The 16,287-nt window shown below is 36.0% G+C and overlaps 1 protein-coding gene across 1 annotated transcript in view; it reads right to left on the minus strand.

The window, feature by feature from the left end:
* Positions 1-16,287, minus strand: part of TDRD5 (tudor domain containing 5) — a 92,729-nt gene that overhangs the window by 50,739 nt on the left and 25,703 nt on the right. The window contains exons 5-6 of the mRNA XM_079920458.1: positions 11,354-11,437; positions 8,271-8,327 (exon numbers count right to left, since the gene is read on the minus strand). Of these exons, the coding sequence (XP_079776584.1) occupies positions 8,271-8,327; positions 11,354-11,437 (141 nt within the window). The remainder of the gene's footprint in view (positions 1-8,270; positions 8,328-11,353; positions 11,438-16,287) is intronic.

Genomic DNA, 16,287 nt, shown 5'->3' on the forward strand with positions numbered 1-16,287 from the left:
AGATTTTCTATTTCATCTTGCCTCAGTTGGGTAATTTGTGTCTTTTGAGGAATTTGTCCATTCCATCTAAGTTGTCAAATGATAGGTACAGTTGTTCATAATATTTCCTTATTGTCCTTTCAGTATCTGTAGAATTTATAATGATATAATCTCTTTCCTGATATTGGTGTTTGTGTCCTCTCTTTTTTTCTAATTTAACTAGTTAATGGTTTATCAATTTTGGTGATCTTACAAAGAATCAATATTTGGCTTTGTTAATTGTTGCTATTTTATTAATGTCTATTCTTGATTTTCTTATTTCTTTTCTCCTACTATTTTGACTTTACTTCGCTCCTCCCTCTTCTAGACTTCTTAAGGTAGACCTTCAGGTCAATGATGATTTTATACCTTTCTTTTCTTCTAATTTAGGCATTTTAGAGCTATAAATTTCTCTTTGAGCACTGTTTTAGCTGCATCTCACAATTTTTGACATGTTATATTTTCATTTTCAATTGGAAGTATTTTCAAATTTCCCTTGTGATTCTGTCTTTAATAAGTTATTTAGCTACATTCAATATCCTGTAATAAACCATAATGCAAAAGAGTATGAAAAAGTACACATATATATGTATAACTGAATGACTTTGCTGTACACCAGACACTAACACAACATTGTAAATCAACTATACTTCAATTTTTAAAAATAAGTTATTTAGTAGAGAACTGTTTAATTTCCAAATTATCTAGAGGGTTAATTCTTAGGTAATTCATTGTATTGATTTTTAATTTAATTCCATCTTAAAGAACATACTCTGTAAGATTTCAGTATTTTGAAATCTGTTGAGACTTATTCCATGGCCAACTACATGGTCCATCTTGGCGAATGTTCCATGTGTACCTGAACAGAATGTGTATTCTGCAGTTGTTGGGTACAGTGTTCTATAAAAGTCAAACAGATCATGATGGTAGAGAGTGTGGTTCAGATTTTCTATGTCCTTATTCATTTTTTTTGACTATTTTATTAAATGCCAGAAAGAGAAAACCCCTATAATTGTGGAGTTAACTCATAATTAATTCTGTCAACTTTTAGATCATTTATCTTAAAGCATTATTAGGTGAATACACATTTGACTGTTGTGTCTTCCTAATTAACCATTTATCCTTATGAAATGTCCCTCTATCTCTGATGATACACTTTGCCTAGAATTCTGACTTTACCTGATTTTTTTTAGTCACTTCGATTCTTTTATGCTTACTGTTATGTATGATATATCTTTTTCATCTTTTACTTTCAACCAATCTGTATCTTTTTACTAACAATGTATTTCATTCATGTGGACAGCATTTAGTTCCATCTCATAACTTCATTAATTGTAATATATACTCCACTACATTTGTGAAATTATTAATATAATTGGACTTACAGGTACCATTTTTTAAATTGAAGTATAGTTGGTTTACAATGTTGTGTTAGTTTCAGGTGTACAGCAAAATGATTGTTTATACACATATATTTTTCAGATTCTTTTCCTTATAGGTTATTACAAGATATTGAATATAGTTTCCTGTGCTATACAGTAGGTCCTTGTTGTTTACCTATTTTATATATATTAGTGTGTGTCTGTTAATCCCAAATCCCTAATTTATCCCTCCCTCCCTTTCCCCTTTGGTAACCTATATAATCTATGTCTGTGAGTCTGTTTCTGATTTGTAAATAAGTTCATTTGTATCATTCTTTAGATTCCACATATAAGTGTTATCATACGATATTTGTCTTTCTCTGACTTACTTCACCTGGTATGATAACCTCCAGGTCCATCCATGTTACTGCAAATGGCATTATTTCGTTCTTTTTTATGGCTGAGTAATATTCCATTGTATATACATACCACATCTTTTTTATTCATCTGTTGATGGACACTTAGGTTGCTTCCATGTCTTGGCTATTGTAAACAGTGCTACAATGAACACTGGGGTGCATCTATCTTTTTGAATTATGATTTTCTCCAGATATATGCCCAGGAGTGGGATTGCTGGGTCATATGGTAGCTCCATTTTTCATTTTTTAAGGAACCTCCATACTGTTTCTCAATAGTGGCTGCACCAATTTACATTCCCACCAACAGTGCAGGAGTGTTACCTTTTCTCCACACCCTCTCCGGCATTTATTATTTGTACACTTTTTGATGACTGCCATTCTGACTGGTGTGAGGTGATCCTTTATTGCATTTGCATTTCTCTAATAATTAGCAATGTTGAGCATCTTTTCATGTGTCTGTTGGCCCTCTGTATGTCTTCTTTGGAGAAATGTCTATTTAGGTTTGCTGCCCATTTTTTGATTGGGTTGTTTGTTTTTTTTATAATGAGCTATATGAGCTGTTTGTATATTTTGGAAACTGAGCTCTTGTTGTTCACATTGTTTGCAAGTATTTTCTCCTATACAGCTAACATTTTTGCTATTTAATTTCTGCTAATCCCATTTGTATTTTGTTTCTCTCAAACTCTGTTCCTTTGTTGTCCTTCAAGCAAAACAGCTGAACAGTAAACCCCGTCTTCCTTTGAGTTTACTATTTTTTTTTTACTGAGTATTTTTATACAATTCCATTTTAATTTATCTATTGGCTTTATAGCTAACTCTACATTATTTATTGTTCTATACATCCTTAACTTTTCAGTCTTACTGTACTACTTCACATAAAACACAAGAACCTTGCAAACTATAGTTCCATGTACTGCCCCTCCACTCATTATGCTATGGTTTTCACAAATATTACGTCTACATGTTACAAACCCAATTATACAGTGTTATAATTTTTGTTTTAAACAGTCATATACTTAATTGATTTTTTAAAAAGTCTTTGATATATACCCACACATTTACCACTTCCTGTGCTCTTCAATCCTTCCTGTAGATTCAAATACAATCTGGCATCATTTCCTTCAGCTGGAAGAATATTCTTTAGAATTTCCTATAATGCAGGGCTGCTTACAATTAATTACCCATTTTTGATTATCTGAAAATACCTCTACTTTACCTTCATTCTTCAAAGTTCTTGAAAGATACTACCAAGATACTATACTACTGGAAATAAAAAATTGGGCAGAGTGGAGTTTTTTTGAAAACTTTAAAGATGTCATTCCACTGTCTTCTAGCCTTTACTGTTCCTAATGAGAGGTCAGCCATCATATTTAACATTGTTCCCCTCTATGGCAATGTGTCATTTTTCTTTAGTTGAATGATTTTCTAATTACTTTGAGTTTTCTGCAGTTTGACTACAATGTGCCTGTGTAAGATTTTCTTTGTATTCATTTTGTGGGCTTTTCTGGGCTTTTTTTTTTTTTTTCTGGGCTTCTTAAATCTGTAAACTCTTTCATAAAATTTACAAAATTTTCAACCATTATTTTCTCAAGAATTTTTTCTCTTTTCATTTTTTCTCCTTACCATCTTTCTCTCATCACAATTACACATATGTCAGGCCACTTGGTATCAACCCACAGGTCTCTCAGACTCTGTTTTTTTTTTTTTTTTTTTTTTTGGCCACGCCACACGGCTCACAGTACCTCTCAGTTCCCCAACCAGGGACTGAACCTGGGCCACGGCATTCAAAGCACCGAATCCTAACCACTATACCACCAGGGAACTCCCAGATTCTGCTTTTAAAAAAATTTTTTTTCATTTATTTTCTCTCTCTGTTCTTCAGATTGGATCATTTCTACCAATCTGTTCTGGGGTTCACCGATGTTTTCTTCTGCCATTTCCAATTTGTTCTTAAGACACTGCAGTGAATTTACTTCAGATATTTTATTTTCAACTCTAGAAAATCATTTGACTTTATGATTTCTTTTTCTCCACTGAGGTTTCTTATCTGTTCATTTAGTGTGAACATATATTGCTTTACACTCTTTTTAATGTGGTTTTAAGAATTCTTTAAAACCTTTTTGCTAACTTCAACATCTGCATCATCTCAGGATCCGTTTCCATTATTTTTCTCTTCACCAAGGGTCACATTTTCTCTTCACCAAGGGTCACAACAAAAACGTGGGTTCTTGTTTCTTAATCTATCCAGTAATTTTGGTTTGTATCCTGGACATCATAATAGGTAAGCTGTAGAGACTGTGGAATCTTTTACAGGCCTTCTAAGAGTACTGCTTTTCGCTTAGTTTTAGCTGGGAGTTAACTTGACTAATCTTAAGTTCTGACTCCCTGTGGTGGGCAACAGCTGAAATAGATTCAGTTCTTTTAGCCTTACTAGGCTGCTTTGAGTCTGCCCCAGGCATGTGTAGTTCAACAGTCAGAGATTTCAGCAGAATTTATGTGCAGAATTTGATGCTCCCTCTCTGTAGCTATCTCCATCCTATGATTTCTCCCCTCATTTTTCAGCTGCTTATGTAGCTCCAAATCAGAAGCCGGTAAAACTTCTGATTTCTATCCAATCTCCAATTCCAAACAATGTATGGGGCCTGCCATCAGGCCAAAATCCAGACAAACAAAAAGGTGCCATTCCCTCCTCCAGGTGCTGACTCCTTTCCAGTTTCTGCCTGCTTTTGGACAATTTCTAGTACCTTCAGAGAGTGATTTTGCATATTTTGTCCAGAACTTATAATAATTATCTTCACAATTGTTCCAAAATAGGCTACTCAGACATAATATTACCTTAATTTGTTGGCATGCCTGGGTTTCTCACTAGATTTCAAAAACCTTAGTGACACAGCCTTTTATGCCTAGATCCCCAGTGCCTCCCTCATTTAGTTTGACTTTCAAAATGCTCCTCGTTTTTACCTACCGTTTTTCTTAAGGAATTAGCTGTTATATTTTTTGCTCTTGTAATCTTTGAAGTTTAATCTTCATTTCTGAAATGATTTTTCCTTTTATTTATAATTCTTCCCTGAGTACTGTTCACCTTATTTCCAAATTCGTGTAATTCAGATTTATGTTGTTCTTTCATGTTTTGTATCACTTTCTTAATATATTTTTTTGAAAAAGTAGGTTTCAATTTTGATCTTTATTAGGGACATGTCTTTCTGACATGCCTTTATTGTCAGTAGATACGTTATTCTGCTCCTTATTCTCTTTTTTTCTCAAGACAATGATGCAATTTGACCCTGATCCTCTTCTGTTGAAATTCACGGAATTGTGAAATTCATTTTCCTGACTTACAGGACATCATTCTGGATTGCTTTCTGCTTCACAGAGCTCCTCCTTCCATTGTTTTCATATACTGTTTAAAAATACAGTAGGGGGCTTCCCTGGTGGCGCAGTGGTTGAGAGTCCGCCTGCCAATGCAGGGGAAATGGGTCGTGCCTCGGTCCGGGAGGATCCCACATGCCGCAGAGCGGCTGGGCCCGTGAGCCATGGCCGCTGAGCCTGCGCGTCCACATCTAAGACTTCTCTTTTTCTACTGTCCGTATCCTGCTCAATTTTTCATTAGTGTCTGTAAGGGAGCTCTGGCTGGTCAGTTTCAAGAATTCACAGGAGCTATGATGCTCCAGCCCTATTCAACTCTTACCATGAAACATTCTCTGCTATTAGATAAGTCAAATTATCATCCAGTTTCAGCTGCTGTTTTCAGAATGGCTTGCTGTACATTCTAGTGAATACCTGATGGCTATTTTGCAATTCTTTTGTCCCTAGGTCCATCAGACATTGGCTCTCTTGCTTCCCTGTTTTCTCCTGGCACAGACATATTATGAGGCTCTTGTGGCTGCTGCTGCTTACTCTCCAGCAATTCTTCATGGGAGACATATTACCCAATTTTGTTATAAATATTGTCTGTGGATTTTTTGTTTTGCTATCTAGTTTCTCTGACTGTTGTTACGTGGCACTTCAGGAAGATCCAAAAACTATGCTGCCACTGCACTATCTTCCCTTCAATTAGCAATTTAACAAAGGATCTTGAAAGAATGGCAGGCGGGTGCCCAGGTATTTCAAGAGGACAAATCACACAGGTAGCTTTTATAACATGTTGGATAAATAAAGGGTTAGTAAGTGTTACTACAAGTTAGAATAAAGGTTAAATTAAATCTATAATTATTATATATTTCTAATAATAACGTTGAATTTCTGCCGAAGTCTTTTTACTAAGAAGGGCAAAGAGCTTCCCTGTAACATTAAAAGCTTTGTTGATTCACAGACTTAGAGAATGAACTTATGGTTAGCAAGGGGGAAGGTGGGGTGGGGGAAGGATAGATTGGGAGTTTGGGATTGACATGTACACACTGCTACACTTAAAACAGATAACCAACAAGGACCTACTGTATAGCACAAGGAACTCTGCTCAATATTCTGTAAAAACCTAAATGGGAAAAGAATTTGAAAAAGAACAGATACATGTATATGTATAACTGAATCACATTGCTGTACACTGGAAACTAACACAACATTGTTAATCAACTATACTCCAATATAAAAACAAATCCTATTTTTAAAAAAAGGTTTATTTTAATTTCTCCAAGATTGTTGACTTTTAATCTTAACTCCATGAATTTTTATTACAGGAAGCTACTTTTGCTAAAATGTTAGTTGTAGAAAACTATTCACTTTGAGTTGTGAATCTAGCATAGGAAGTTTATTTTTACCCATAAATTTTGTGACAATTAAGTCATATTCTATTACTTTAGTACTCTATTTTACACTTTATTCTTTTTATTTATTTTTGGCCGTGTTGGGTCTTCATTGCTACGTGTGGGCTTTCTCTAGTTGTGGCGAGTGGGGGCTACTCTTCGTTGCGGTATGCGGCCTTCTCATTGTGGTGGCTTCTCTTGTTGCACTGCATGGGCTCTAGGCGCAGAGGCTTCAGTAGTTGTGGCACACAGGCTCAGTGGTTGTGGCTCGCGAGCTCTAGAGCACAGGCTCAGTAGCTGTGGCGCGTGGGCTTAGTTGCTCCGACGCATGTGGGATCTTCCCGGCCCGGGGCTCAAACCCATGTCCCCTGAATTGGCAGGCAGATTCTTAACCACTGAGCCACCAGGGAAGTCCCTACACTTTATTCTGTAATTTCATTTTTAGATAAGTGACTTGACTTGTTAATCCAAAACACATCAAGACTCTTTGTTTTAGCTTTCTCTCATGGGCCTATTTGAAATAAACTTTTTGGCTCTAAAAGATTCATTTAAATTCACAATGTGAAATTAAGTTTTCTCCATCACTGAGGGATGATATGCATCTTTTCTAAGTTTTCTTTTTTTTATTCTACTATGAGTTTTAACAGTTATCGAACAATTACTATGTGGCAGGCACTGTTCTAATTACTTTATTTTAAGCCATTTAAACTTGACAAAACTCTATAAAGTAGGTAATATTATTCTGACTTTACATATCATCTATGAAATAGCACATAGAGGTGATGTATCTTAACCAGTATGCTATGTAGTATCTCACAACATCCGTGTTCATATGTACAAATATGTGACAGTGTTCATGACATAGTAGTTAAGAGTTAGGATAGTGAAGCCAGACTGCCAGGGTTTCAAATCCTGGCTCCACCCATTATTGGCTACCTGACCCTTAGGCAAGTTACCTTTCTGTGCCTCACTCTGTTGTGAAAACAAATGAACTGCTATAAGAAAGGCGTTCCAAATAGAGACTGGCACGCCTAACCATTTTTAAAAATTGGGTAGATGGCAGTATCTGAATTATCATTCTGCAATGTGATTTTTTTTCACTAAAACATAATTGTTCCAAAAATGATTCATGTTGCATGGATGAAATCTAGTTCATTTATTTTATCTGCTACATAGTACTCCATTGTATAAGTGTCAATCTCAATTTATTTATCCATTCTCCTACTGATAGCCATTTAATTTGTTTCCAGTTTTTTACTATGCTGCAATGTGCGTGTCACATGTATGTCTGCATGTGCACATGTTTAAGAGTTTCTCTAAAGTGTATCTGTAGAAGTATTAATAGAACTCCTGAACCATCAGGGGTGCACATCCTCAAGTAAAGTGATATTGCCAAAATGCTCTCCAAAGGGGTTTTGTCCCACAAGCAGTGTATGAGTTATTCTGTTTCTCCATATCCCCACTGACACTTAGTATTATCAGGCATGAAAAATAACTTTTATTCTAATAATATAATAATAGTGGTAAAAATATTCTTCCTATGCATAATGAAGTATTTATTAAGAATCAGATTCTTAACTCTTTTAGTAAAGAAGAGGCCACCAAAATGCAAAGCAAGATGTTTAAGTTCTAGAGCATAGACTTGGAGGATCCAAGGAATAGCAACAAAATTTTTATCAATCATAAGCAAGCCATAAAAAAACATGGCTGGTGAAAAAGAAAACACTCACCTCAAACTCTCCAAGAAGTTTAGAAATAAGTAAACCCTCTGGAAACTTGGATACAACCTAATAAATAGAAAATTGAAATACAATATAAATAGACACCACTGGAATCCTGGGTGACAAAATATCAAAATAAGAAAGTATAAATTTAAAAAGTAACAAGGCAAAAATAACATTATTATTGAGTGAATGAATTTAAGTCACAGTATTGTTTTAAAAATCAGTTTCCAGGTTTTTTTTTTAATATTTATTTATTTGGCTGCACCGGGTCTTAGTTGTGGCATGCGGGATCTTCGATGCGGCATGAGGGATCTTTAGTTGTGGCATGCAGGATCTTTTTGTTGAGTCATGAGGGATCTTTAGATGTGGCATGTGGGATCTTTTAGTTGTGGCATGTGGGCTTTTAGCTGTGGCATGCAGGATCTAGTTCTCTGACCAGGGACTGAACTTAAGCCCCCTGCACTGGGAGCGCAAAGTCTTAACCACTGGACCACCAGGGAAGTCCCAGTTTCCAGTTTTAAAAAAAGTTATAACAACCAAAAAAGGCAGTGAATTCCAACATTTCCAGAGTTGAGAAATCATTCTTGCATAATACTGCAATGCCACAACTCCCCAGAAATTCCTAGACAGTTCTTTAGCTCAGCTAACATAATTAGCTTTAGCTCACATAAAATAAATATTCTATGGCATAATTTCAAGCATTCTAAATGGCAGAAAAGAAATGCAATGCACACTATAGAAAATGCTGGAAAACATAGTTAAGCAAAGATAGTAGCCATTGTTGTCCATATGCACATAAAAATACCTTTACTGAATATGAAAATAAGGTCATTACTTCTCCAGCTTTTTAGTATCATATCACAGACTTCTTTCCATATCAGTAAATATAGATCAACATGTTTCCTAGTGAAACTGAGCAGGACCCTGTTGGGCTCCTGGGCACAGAAGCCTTTCCATGTCCCCCGCTGCTTGTAGGGAACAGACTCCAGCCTCCATGACCTTAATGAGTTCCAAAGGGCAGATATGAACAGCTGCTAATCCAGGAAGGGAAGGGATGCAGAGTCAAGGGAGAAACAGCCAAGAAAAAACAGTACAGCCTTGGAACAGGGTCCTGGTTCTGCCTCAAAGGATATACATAACAATGTCTTTAAGCTCTTCATAGAATTAAAACATAACAAATGGAAGATGTCAGCATTCTTCATACCAGAGAAGACCACCTGAGGCCAGACTAAAGGAACCAGAAAAACTCATCAAGATTACCTGAGACGAGATTAAAGGAATGCAGTCCCTGCACACACCCTAATCTTATCAGCAACTCCACCCTTGAACTGTTGCCATAAAACTCCTCACCAAACTCCCCTGGGTTGGGACACATAGTTTTCAAGGCACGAGCCTGCTGTGTCCCCCTTTGCCTGGCAAAGCAATAAAGCTATTCTTTTCTACTTCACCCAAAACTCTATGTCTCCGAGATTCAATTTGACAGAGGAGTACAGAGCCTGGGCTTTCAGTATCACTAGCTACAGTTTCTTCAAATAGTCAATATAATAAAATTTGTTTATTTAATTATTTATGGCTATTTCCTATTTCTCATCATCACAAATATTGCAACAATTATCTTCATACTTGCATTTTGCATACTTGTGCAAATATTTTTAGGATAAATTCCTAGAAGTGGACTTGTTCTATCCCAATAAGGTACAAAAAGCTTTGTGTTTTCCTAGACCTTTCCAGATATTGTATCTTATTAAAAATTCTAATTCAAGCTTCAGAAAAATATAAAGTAAAACTTATTCCAAAATCCTATGACCCAGAGACAGTTGTTGCTGCATTTCAGAAAACATCCTTTCAGAAACCTTTTTATGCACATACATACTCACATTACAGTTTTTACATGAAAGGACAATACTAAACGTGCTATTCTATAAAACCTGTTTTTAAAGTCCAACAATATACCAAGAAGATACTTCCATGTAAATTAATCGAGATACACCTAAACCTTCTTATGAACCACATGATACTCCCTAGTTTGGGTGGATAATGTAAGCAATTCTTTTTTCAATGAATGCTTAAGTGTTGTCTAGTTTTTTGTTACCATAAAAAAAGTCATATTGAACATCCTTAAATAAATAAATAATTGTTAATAAGTAAATAACTGTTGGACACTTTAGTCAAATGTCCAAACAAAAAAACAGGGTCTGAATGCACCAAGGTTTTTGCATTTCTCCCAGTAAAACCACAACAGCTGAAACAGAATAAAATAAGGCAGTAAGAGTTGTAACGATACTCTCGACCATTCAAATCAGAATTAACAGCTCCCACCAAAATTTTAAGCATACATACCCTTTGGCCCAACACAAAACAGCCAAAGAGCTTTCACAAATTAATGAGGAGAAACAATAAATTAGGCCAAGGACATGAACATGCAATTCACATAAGAAATGTAAATGGCTATTAAGCATATGAAAAGATGCTCAGTGTAAAAATCAAGAGGTATAAGTTAAAACAACATGATTGGATAGTGACATTTTACTGTCAGTGGGAGTGTAAATTTGCTCAAACCTTTTAGAGGGCAATTTAGTAATATTTATCAAAACAAAAATATTCAATACCTTTGGCAACTCTACTTCTAGATAAATGTTCAAGGACATTAACTGCAGCATTTTTTAATAGCCAAGGCTAGAAATAACCCAAATGTTAATAACGGATCTCATAAGTGAAATACGGTATACCAACACAATGGGATACCATGCACTGTTTAGAATAATACTTGACATACATACATATAAAACTGGTATTGGAAAGATCTGTAACTTTTAACAATGATTTATTGGGGTGAGGGGAAGAAAAGAGAATTTTTGGAGGAACTTACATTTTCTAACTAATTTTGAGAACATTAAAAATGTTTAGGAGTATGAAATTTATTTTTTTCTAATCTTAAAAGATTAGCCACTCCATTTGTAATATATTTGAAAAGATAGGAATAAATATAAAACTAAAATATTTGTAGGCAAATTAAAATTAACCACAAATGATACCCAAATGTATAATCAATTATTCTCATCCATTTCCCAGAAAGAGCAAACACTTACAAGTTTTATCTTATGTTTTAGCTCTGGATTGATAGTCCCTCCAGGTCCAGTTTGTGCAATAACTGATTTGAAGGTATTCTCCAACTATGAAAAAAAGGGGAAAAAATTTTCAAGTTACAGTCAAAAAAAAAATAGTCAAAGATAAATCTGAACAGTATTAAAGGAAACATCTATCAAAGGAAACGTACGTCAATCAAATGGAAGAATAGTGTTCCTAAGAGGCACTGTAACATTTCATACCCTATAAAATACATTTAGAGTTGATGGACTCTTTTTTTAATATAGTTTTTTAAATTTTTATTGGGCTATAATTGACTTACAATGTTGTGTTATTTTCTGCTGTACAGCAAAGTGAGTCAGTTATACATATACATATATCCATTCTTTTTTAGAGTCTTTGCCCATATAGGCCATTACAGAGTACTGAGTAGAGTTCCCTGTGCTATACAGTAGGCCCTTATTTGTTATCCATTTTATATAGAGTAGTGTGTATATGTCCATCCCAATCTCCCAATTATCCCTTCCCCACTTCTCCCCTGGTAACCATAAGACTGTTTTCTACATCTGTGACTCTATTTCTGTTTTGTAAATAAGTTCATTTGTACCATTTTTTTAGATTCCACATATAAGCAATATCATATGATACTTGTCCTTTTCTGTCTGACTTACTTCACTCAGTATGACAATCTCTAGGTCCATCCATGTTGCTGCAAATGGCATTATTTCATTCTCTCTTTTTTTTTAACATATAGACTTTTTAATGTAGAAAGGTTTGAGGGTTTTTTGTTTGTTTGGGTTTTTTTTGGCCACGCAGCTTGTGAGATCTTAGTTCCCTGACCAGGGATCGATTCTGGGCCCTCAGCAGTGAAAGCGGGGAGTCCTAACCACTGGACCACCAGGGAATTCCCTCGTCCTTTTTTATGTGGTTGGACTCTTTATAAAACTAAACACTGAAAATTTCCAGGATAATTAACATTCTCTATAACAATTAGATTGAGTCTTCAATTACAAAATCCCATACTCTTTTTTTTTTATGCGTTTATTTATTTATTTTTGACTGCATTGGGTCTTCACTACTGCACACGGGCTCTCTCTACCTGTGGTGAGTGGGGGCTACTCTTCATTGCAGCGCACGGGCTTATGTGGTGGCTTCTCTTGTTGCAGAGCACAGGCTCTAGGCATGCGGGCTTCAGCAGTTGTGGCTCGCAGGCTCTAGAGCGCAGGTTCAGTAGTTGTGGTGCACGGGCTTAGCTGCCCCGCGGCATGTGGGATCTTCCCGGACCAGTACTCGAACCCACGTCCCCTGCACTGGCAGGTGGATTCTTAACCACGGCGCCACCAGGGAAGCCCCCAAATCCCATACTTTTACCCAGTAAAGATTTTTGTCACTAATTTTCTTCTGTTTATAAAATTATTCAATGTTTATTAAACACACTATTTAATGCAGGTTAGAGATGGGATGGTGGAAGGTCCCTGGGAGCCAGGAATATGAGTGAGCCAGGGCACCGGTGGAATGTCTCGCCTTAAGGAGACAGGAAGGAGAGCTCTGCTGTTGTAGTAGAAATGAAGAAGGACCAGTAGGGATACAGAAAGGCTCTGTAAATGTGGGGTCAGCAGGTGGAGAGAGTTACTATCTGATAGCTTCAGTATTCTCTCTGTGAGTTCAGAAGCAAGGCCCACTCCTGAGAATAGCAGGAAAGGAAAGGGAGCTCAGACAGCTGAGAAAGTGGAAAAATAAAGTTGAGGGAAAAAATGGATGATTATCTAAACTCAACAGGTAGGCAGTAAAAATAGGTGAGGCCTGAGTTAAGATAGCAGGGGTCAGAGGATTTTAGTAGAGAGAAGCCAATGGCATAGAGAGGCCCCAATATGGTAAAAAGATGATGCATGGGAATAACTGAAAAGATAAGCTGGAAGCACAGGAGGTTAGGAGTAGACAGTATCATGGAACATATCCAGACACCAAGGTCCAGTGAAGAGCCACAGAGTGGAAACCTAAAGTAGAATGAAAGGGTGGGAGGGAGACACAAGACGGAGGAGATATGGGGATATATGTATATGTATAGCTGATTCACTTTGTTATAAAGCAGAAACTAACACACCATTGTAAAGCAATTATACTCCAATAAAGATGTTAAAAAAACAAACAGGTGAATAAAATTTAACAGGAAAGCAAATAATAAAATTCAGGATATTTTTAAAATTATAAAAAGTAGAATGAATGGAGTTATATTTAGAGCTGATAAGTAAATGTAAAAAATATACATTAGAAAAAACACAAAGATATAAAGAAAATACAAATTACCTAAAATCCTATCACATAGACATAATCACTATTAATTTATTCCTTCTAAACTTTCTATTTTTTACTATTTCTTCATATTGCCACTTGGCCTGTCATTACTTACAAACTGTGTGACCTTTTAGGTTTCAGTTTCTTCATCTGAAAAATGAAGACAATCTCATTATCTCCTAAGGCTGACATGAAAGTAGGATCTGAGAAGGGGGAATTAGATTCCTAAGGTTATATCACTAACTTTCACAAAATGCCTCAGCCCTTGGTCTTAGGTTCTTTACATTTCTTCTGGATCTGCCATGAGATAATTCCCTAAAGCTCTCCCAGTGAACAATGGGAGAACCTAAAGATAATTGATTTTTCACATCCCAACATGCTCCCACCATTTGAAGATTCAATACAACCACTTATTATAGTAAGTCCCCTACATACAAACGAGTTCCATTCCAAGAGCACGTTTATAAGTCCAAGTTGTTCGTTAAGTCCAACAAAGTTAGCCTAGGTACTATATAGTACTGTACTGTAATAGGTTTTTAATACTTTTCACACAAATAATACATAAAAAACAAACACAAAAAAATAAAGAAAACATTTTTAATCTTACAGTACAGTACCTCAAAAAGTACAGTAGTACAGTACAACAGCTGGCATACAGGGGCTGGCATCGAGTGAACAGGCAGGAAGAGTTACTGACTGGAGGAAGGAAAGGAGGTGGGAGACGGTAGAGCTGAAGGATCGTCAGCAATAGGAGACAGAGGGCAAGCTGCAATTTCACTCACACCGGACGCTGGTGGAACGCACGTTCGCATCTTTGAAAGTTCACAACTTGAAGGTTCATATGTAGGGGGCTTACTGTAAATTACCACTGTGCTAGGTGTTTCAGGGGACAAAGAAAGGGTCACTTTTCACAGCTACACAAAAATTCACCAATTCTGATAAGTTTTTTTTTAATGCACGTTGATATGACAGCTGTCACAATACAACCTAACAAAATTGTTTCAAATGAAGCTAAAGACAACTAGGTGCTACTAGAGCCATCTTATGGAAAAAACCGAACGAAGTTTTTAGCCAACCCAATATTTGCCAAGCCTGGGTTAAGATGTCAAAATGATAGGCTCTTAGCTAGGAACAGAATGCATCTCAAGAAGATAAGAGAAAGATGTTTTTTGCCTCAAGCTAGATGAGTAACTCAAGCTGACATTAAACTGAATGCGGTGAGGGAGATTTTTTAAAGTCCAAGTAATACTGGACTATCTAGATAAGTAGATAAGTAGAGGGCAAAAGTTATAATGTTGTGGGGGAGAAGTAGGAGTGGGAGATAATCAGTGATTGACATGAAGAAAGTAATCAAGAGGACACCCTGATTTCAACGATGTTTTACTGTCAGATGCCTACATACCAAATAGAAAAAATGGACAATAAATCAAGTGAACAAAAGATCATAAATAGGGGCATAAATAAAGATGGAAACGAACCCACTATATATATATATATATATATATATATATGCCATATTCAGATAGGAGCCTACAGAACCAGAGAAGGGGCAGAGAAGAGCTTTGAATCAAAAAGATATACTCCTCAGAAAAATGGATGAAGATAGGAATAGGCAATTGATTAAAAATTAACACTAGCTAGCCAATAAAGTTCAACCTCTAATAAACAGACATTAATAGTCAGATATAGTTATTTGCCTATCAAATTGGAATATTATTTTTACAATAATGCTCATTTATTCATTTAACAAATATGTACTGAACACAAACTATGTGCTTCACATTGTACTCAGCACTGAATATACGGGGTAAATAAACTAGGTATGATCACTGCCCTCATGGAACTTGCAGTCTAGTGATGGGAGACCAACATGAGACAGTCATATAACTACATAATTACAATTATGATAAACATTATGAAAAACCCACAGAGTGTCATGATAGAATACTATGCCTGAAAGTGTTAGGAAAGCAATGTGAGATCTAACTTAGACTAGGGTTGGTGAGGAGGGAGAGGTCAGGGGAGGGTGTTCTGAAGAAGTGTCCATTTATACTGAGTACTAGCAAAGGTACAAGGAAAGAAGCACATACACATGCATCTCATGTGAGTGTTAACTGAAACAACTTTTATGGAGGACAACCTAACTACATACATGATAAGCTATAAAAGTACACATTCCTTTAGATGTAGTGATTGCTCCTCTAGAATTTTATCCTGGGGAGTAACAGAGATATCTGCAAATGTGATCAAGATTTTCATCAATAAGGTTATGTTTAATTGCAAAAATAGCAACAGTCTAAATCCCCAAGTTTATGTGGAATCTAGAAAAATGGTACAGATGAACCAGTTTGCAAGGCAGAAATAGAGACACAGATGTAGAGAACAAACGTATGGACACCAAGGGGGAAAGAGGGGGTGGGATGAATTGGGAGATTGGGATTGACATATATACACTAATATGTATAAAATAGATAACTGATGAGAACCTGCTGTATAGCATAGGGTTTCTACTTTGCTATACAGTAGAAACCAACACAACATTGTAAAACAACTATACCCCAATAAAAAATAAAACATTAAAAAAAAATCCCCAAGTTAAAAAAGTATGGCATATCCATAGTGCCATTAAAAATTATGTTGC

This window comes from Stenella coeruleoalba (genome assembly GCF_951394435.1).
Source record: "Stenella coeruleoalba genome assembly, chromosome: 1".
Taxonomy (NCBI): Eukaryota; Metazoa; Chordata; class Mammalia; order Artiodactyla; family Delphinidae; genus Stenella; species Stenella coeruleoalba.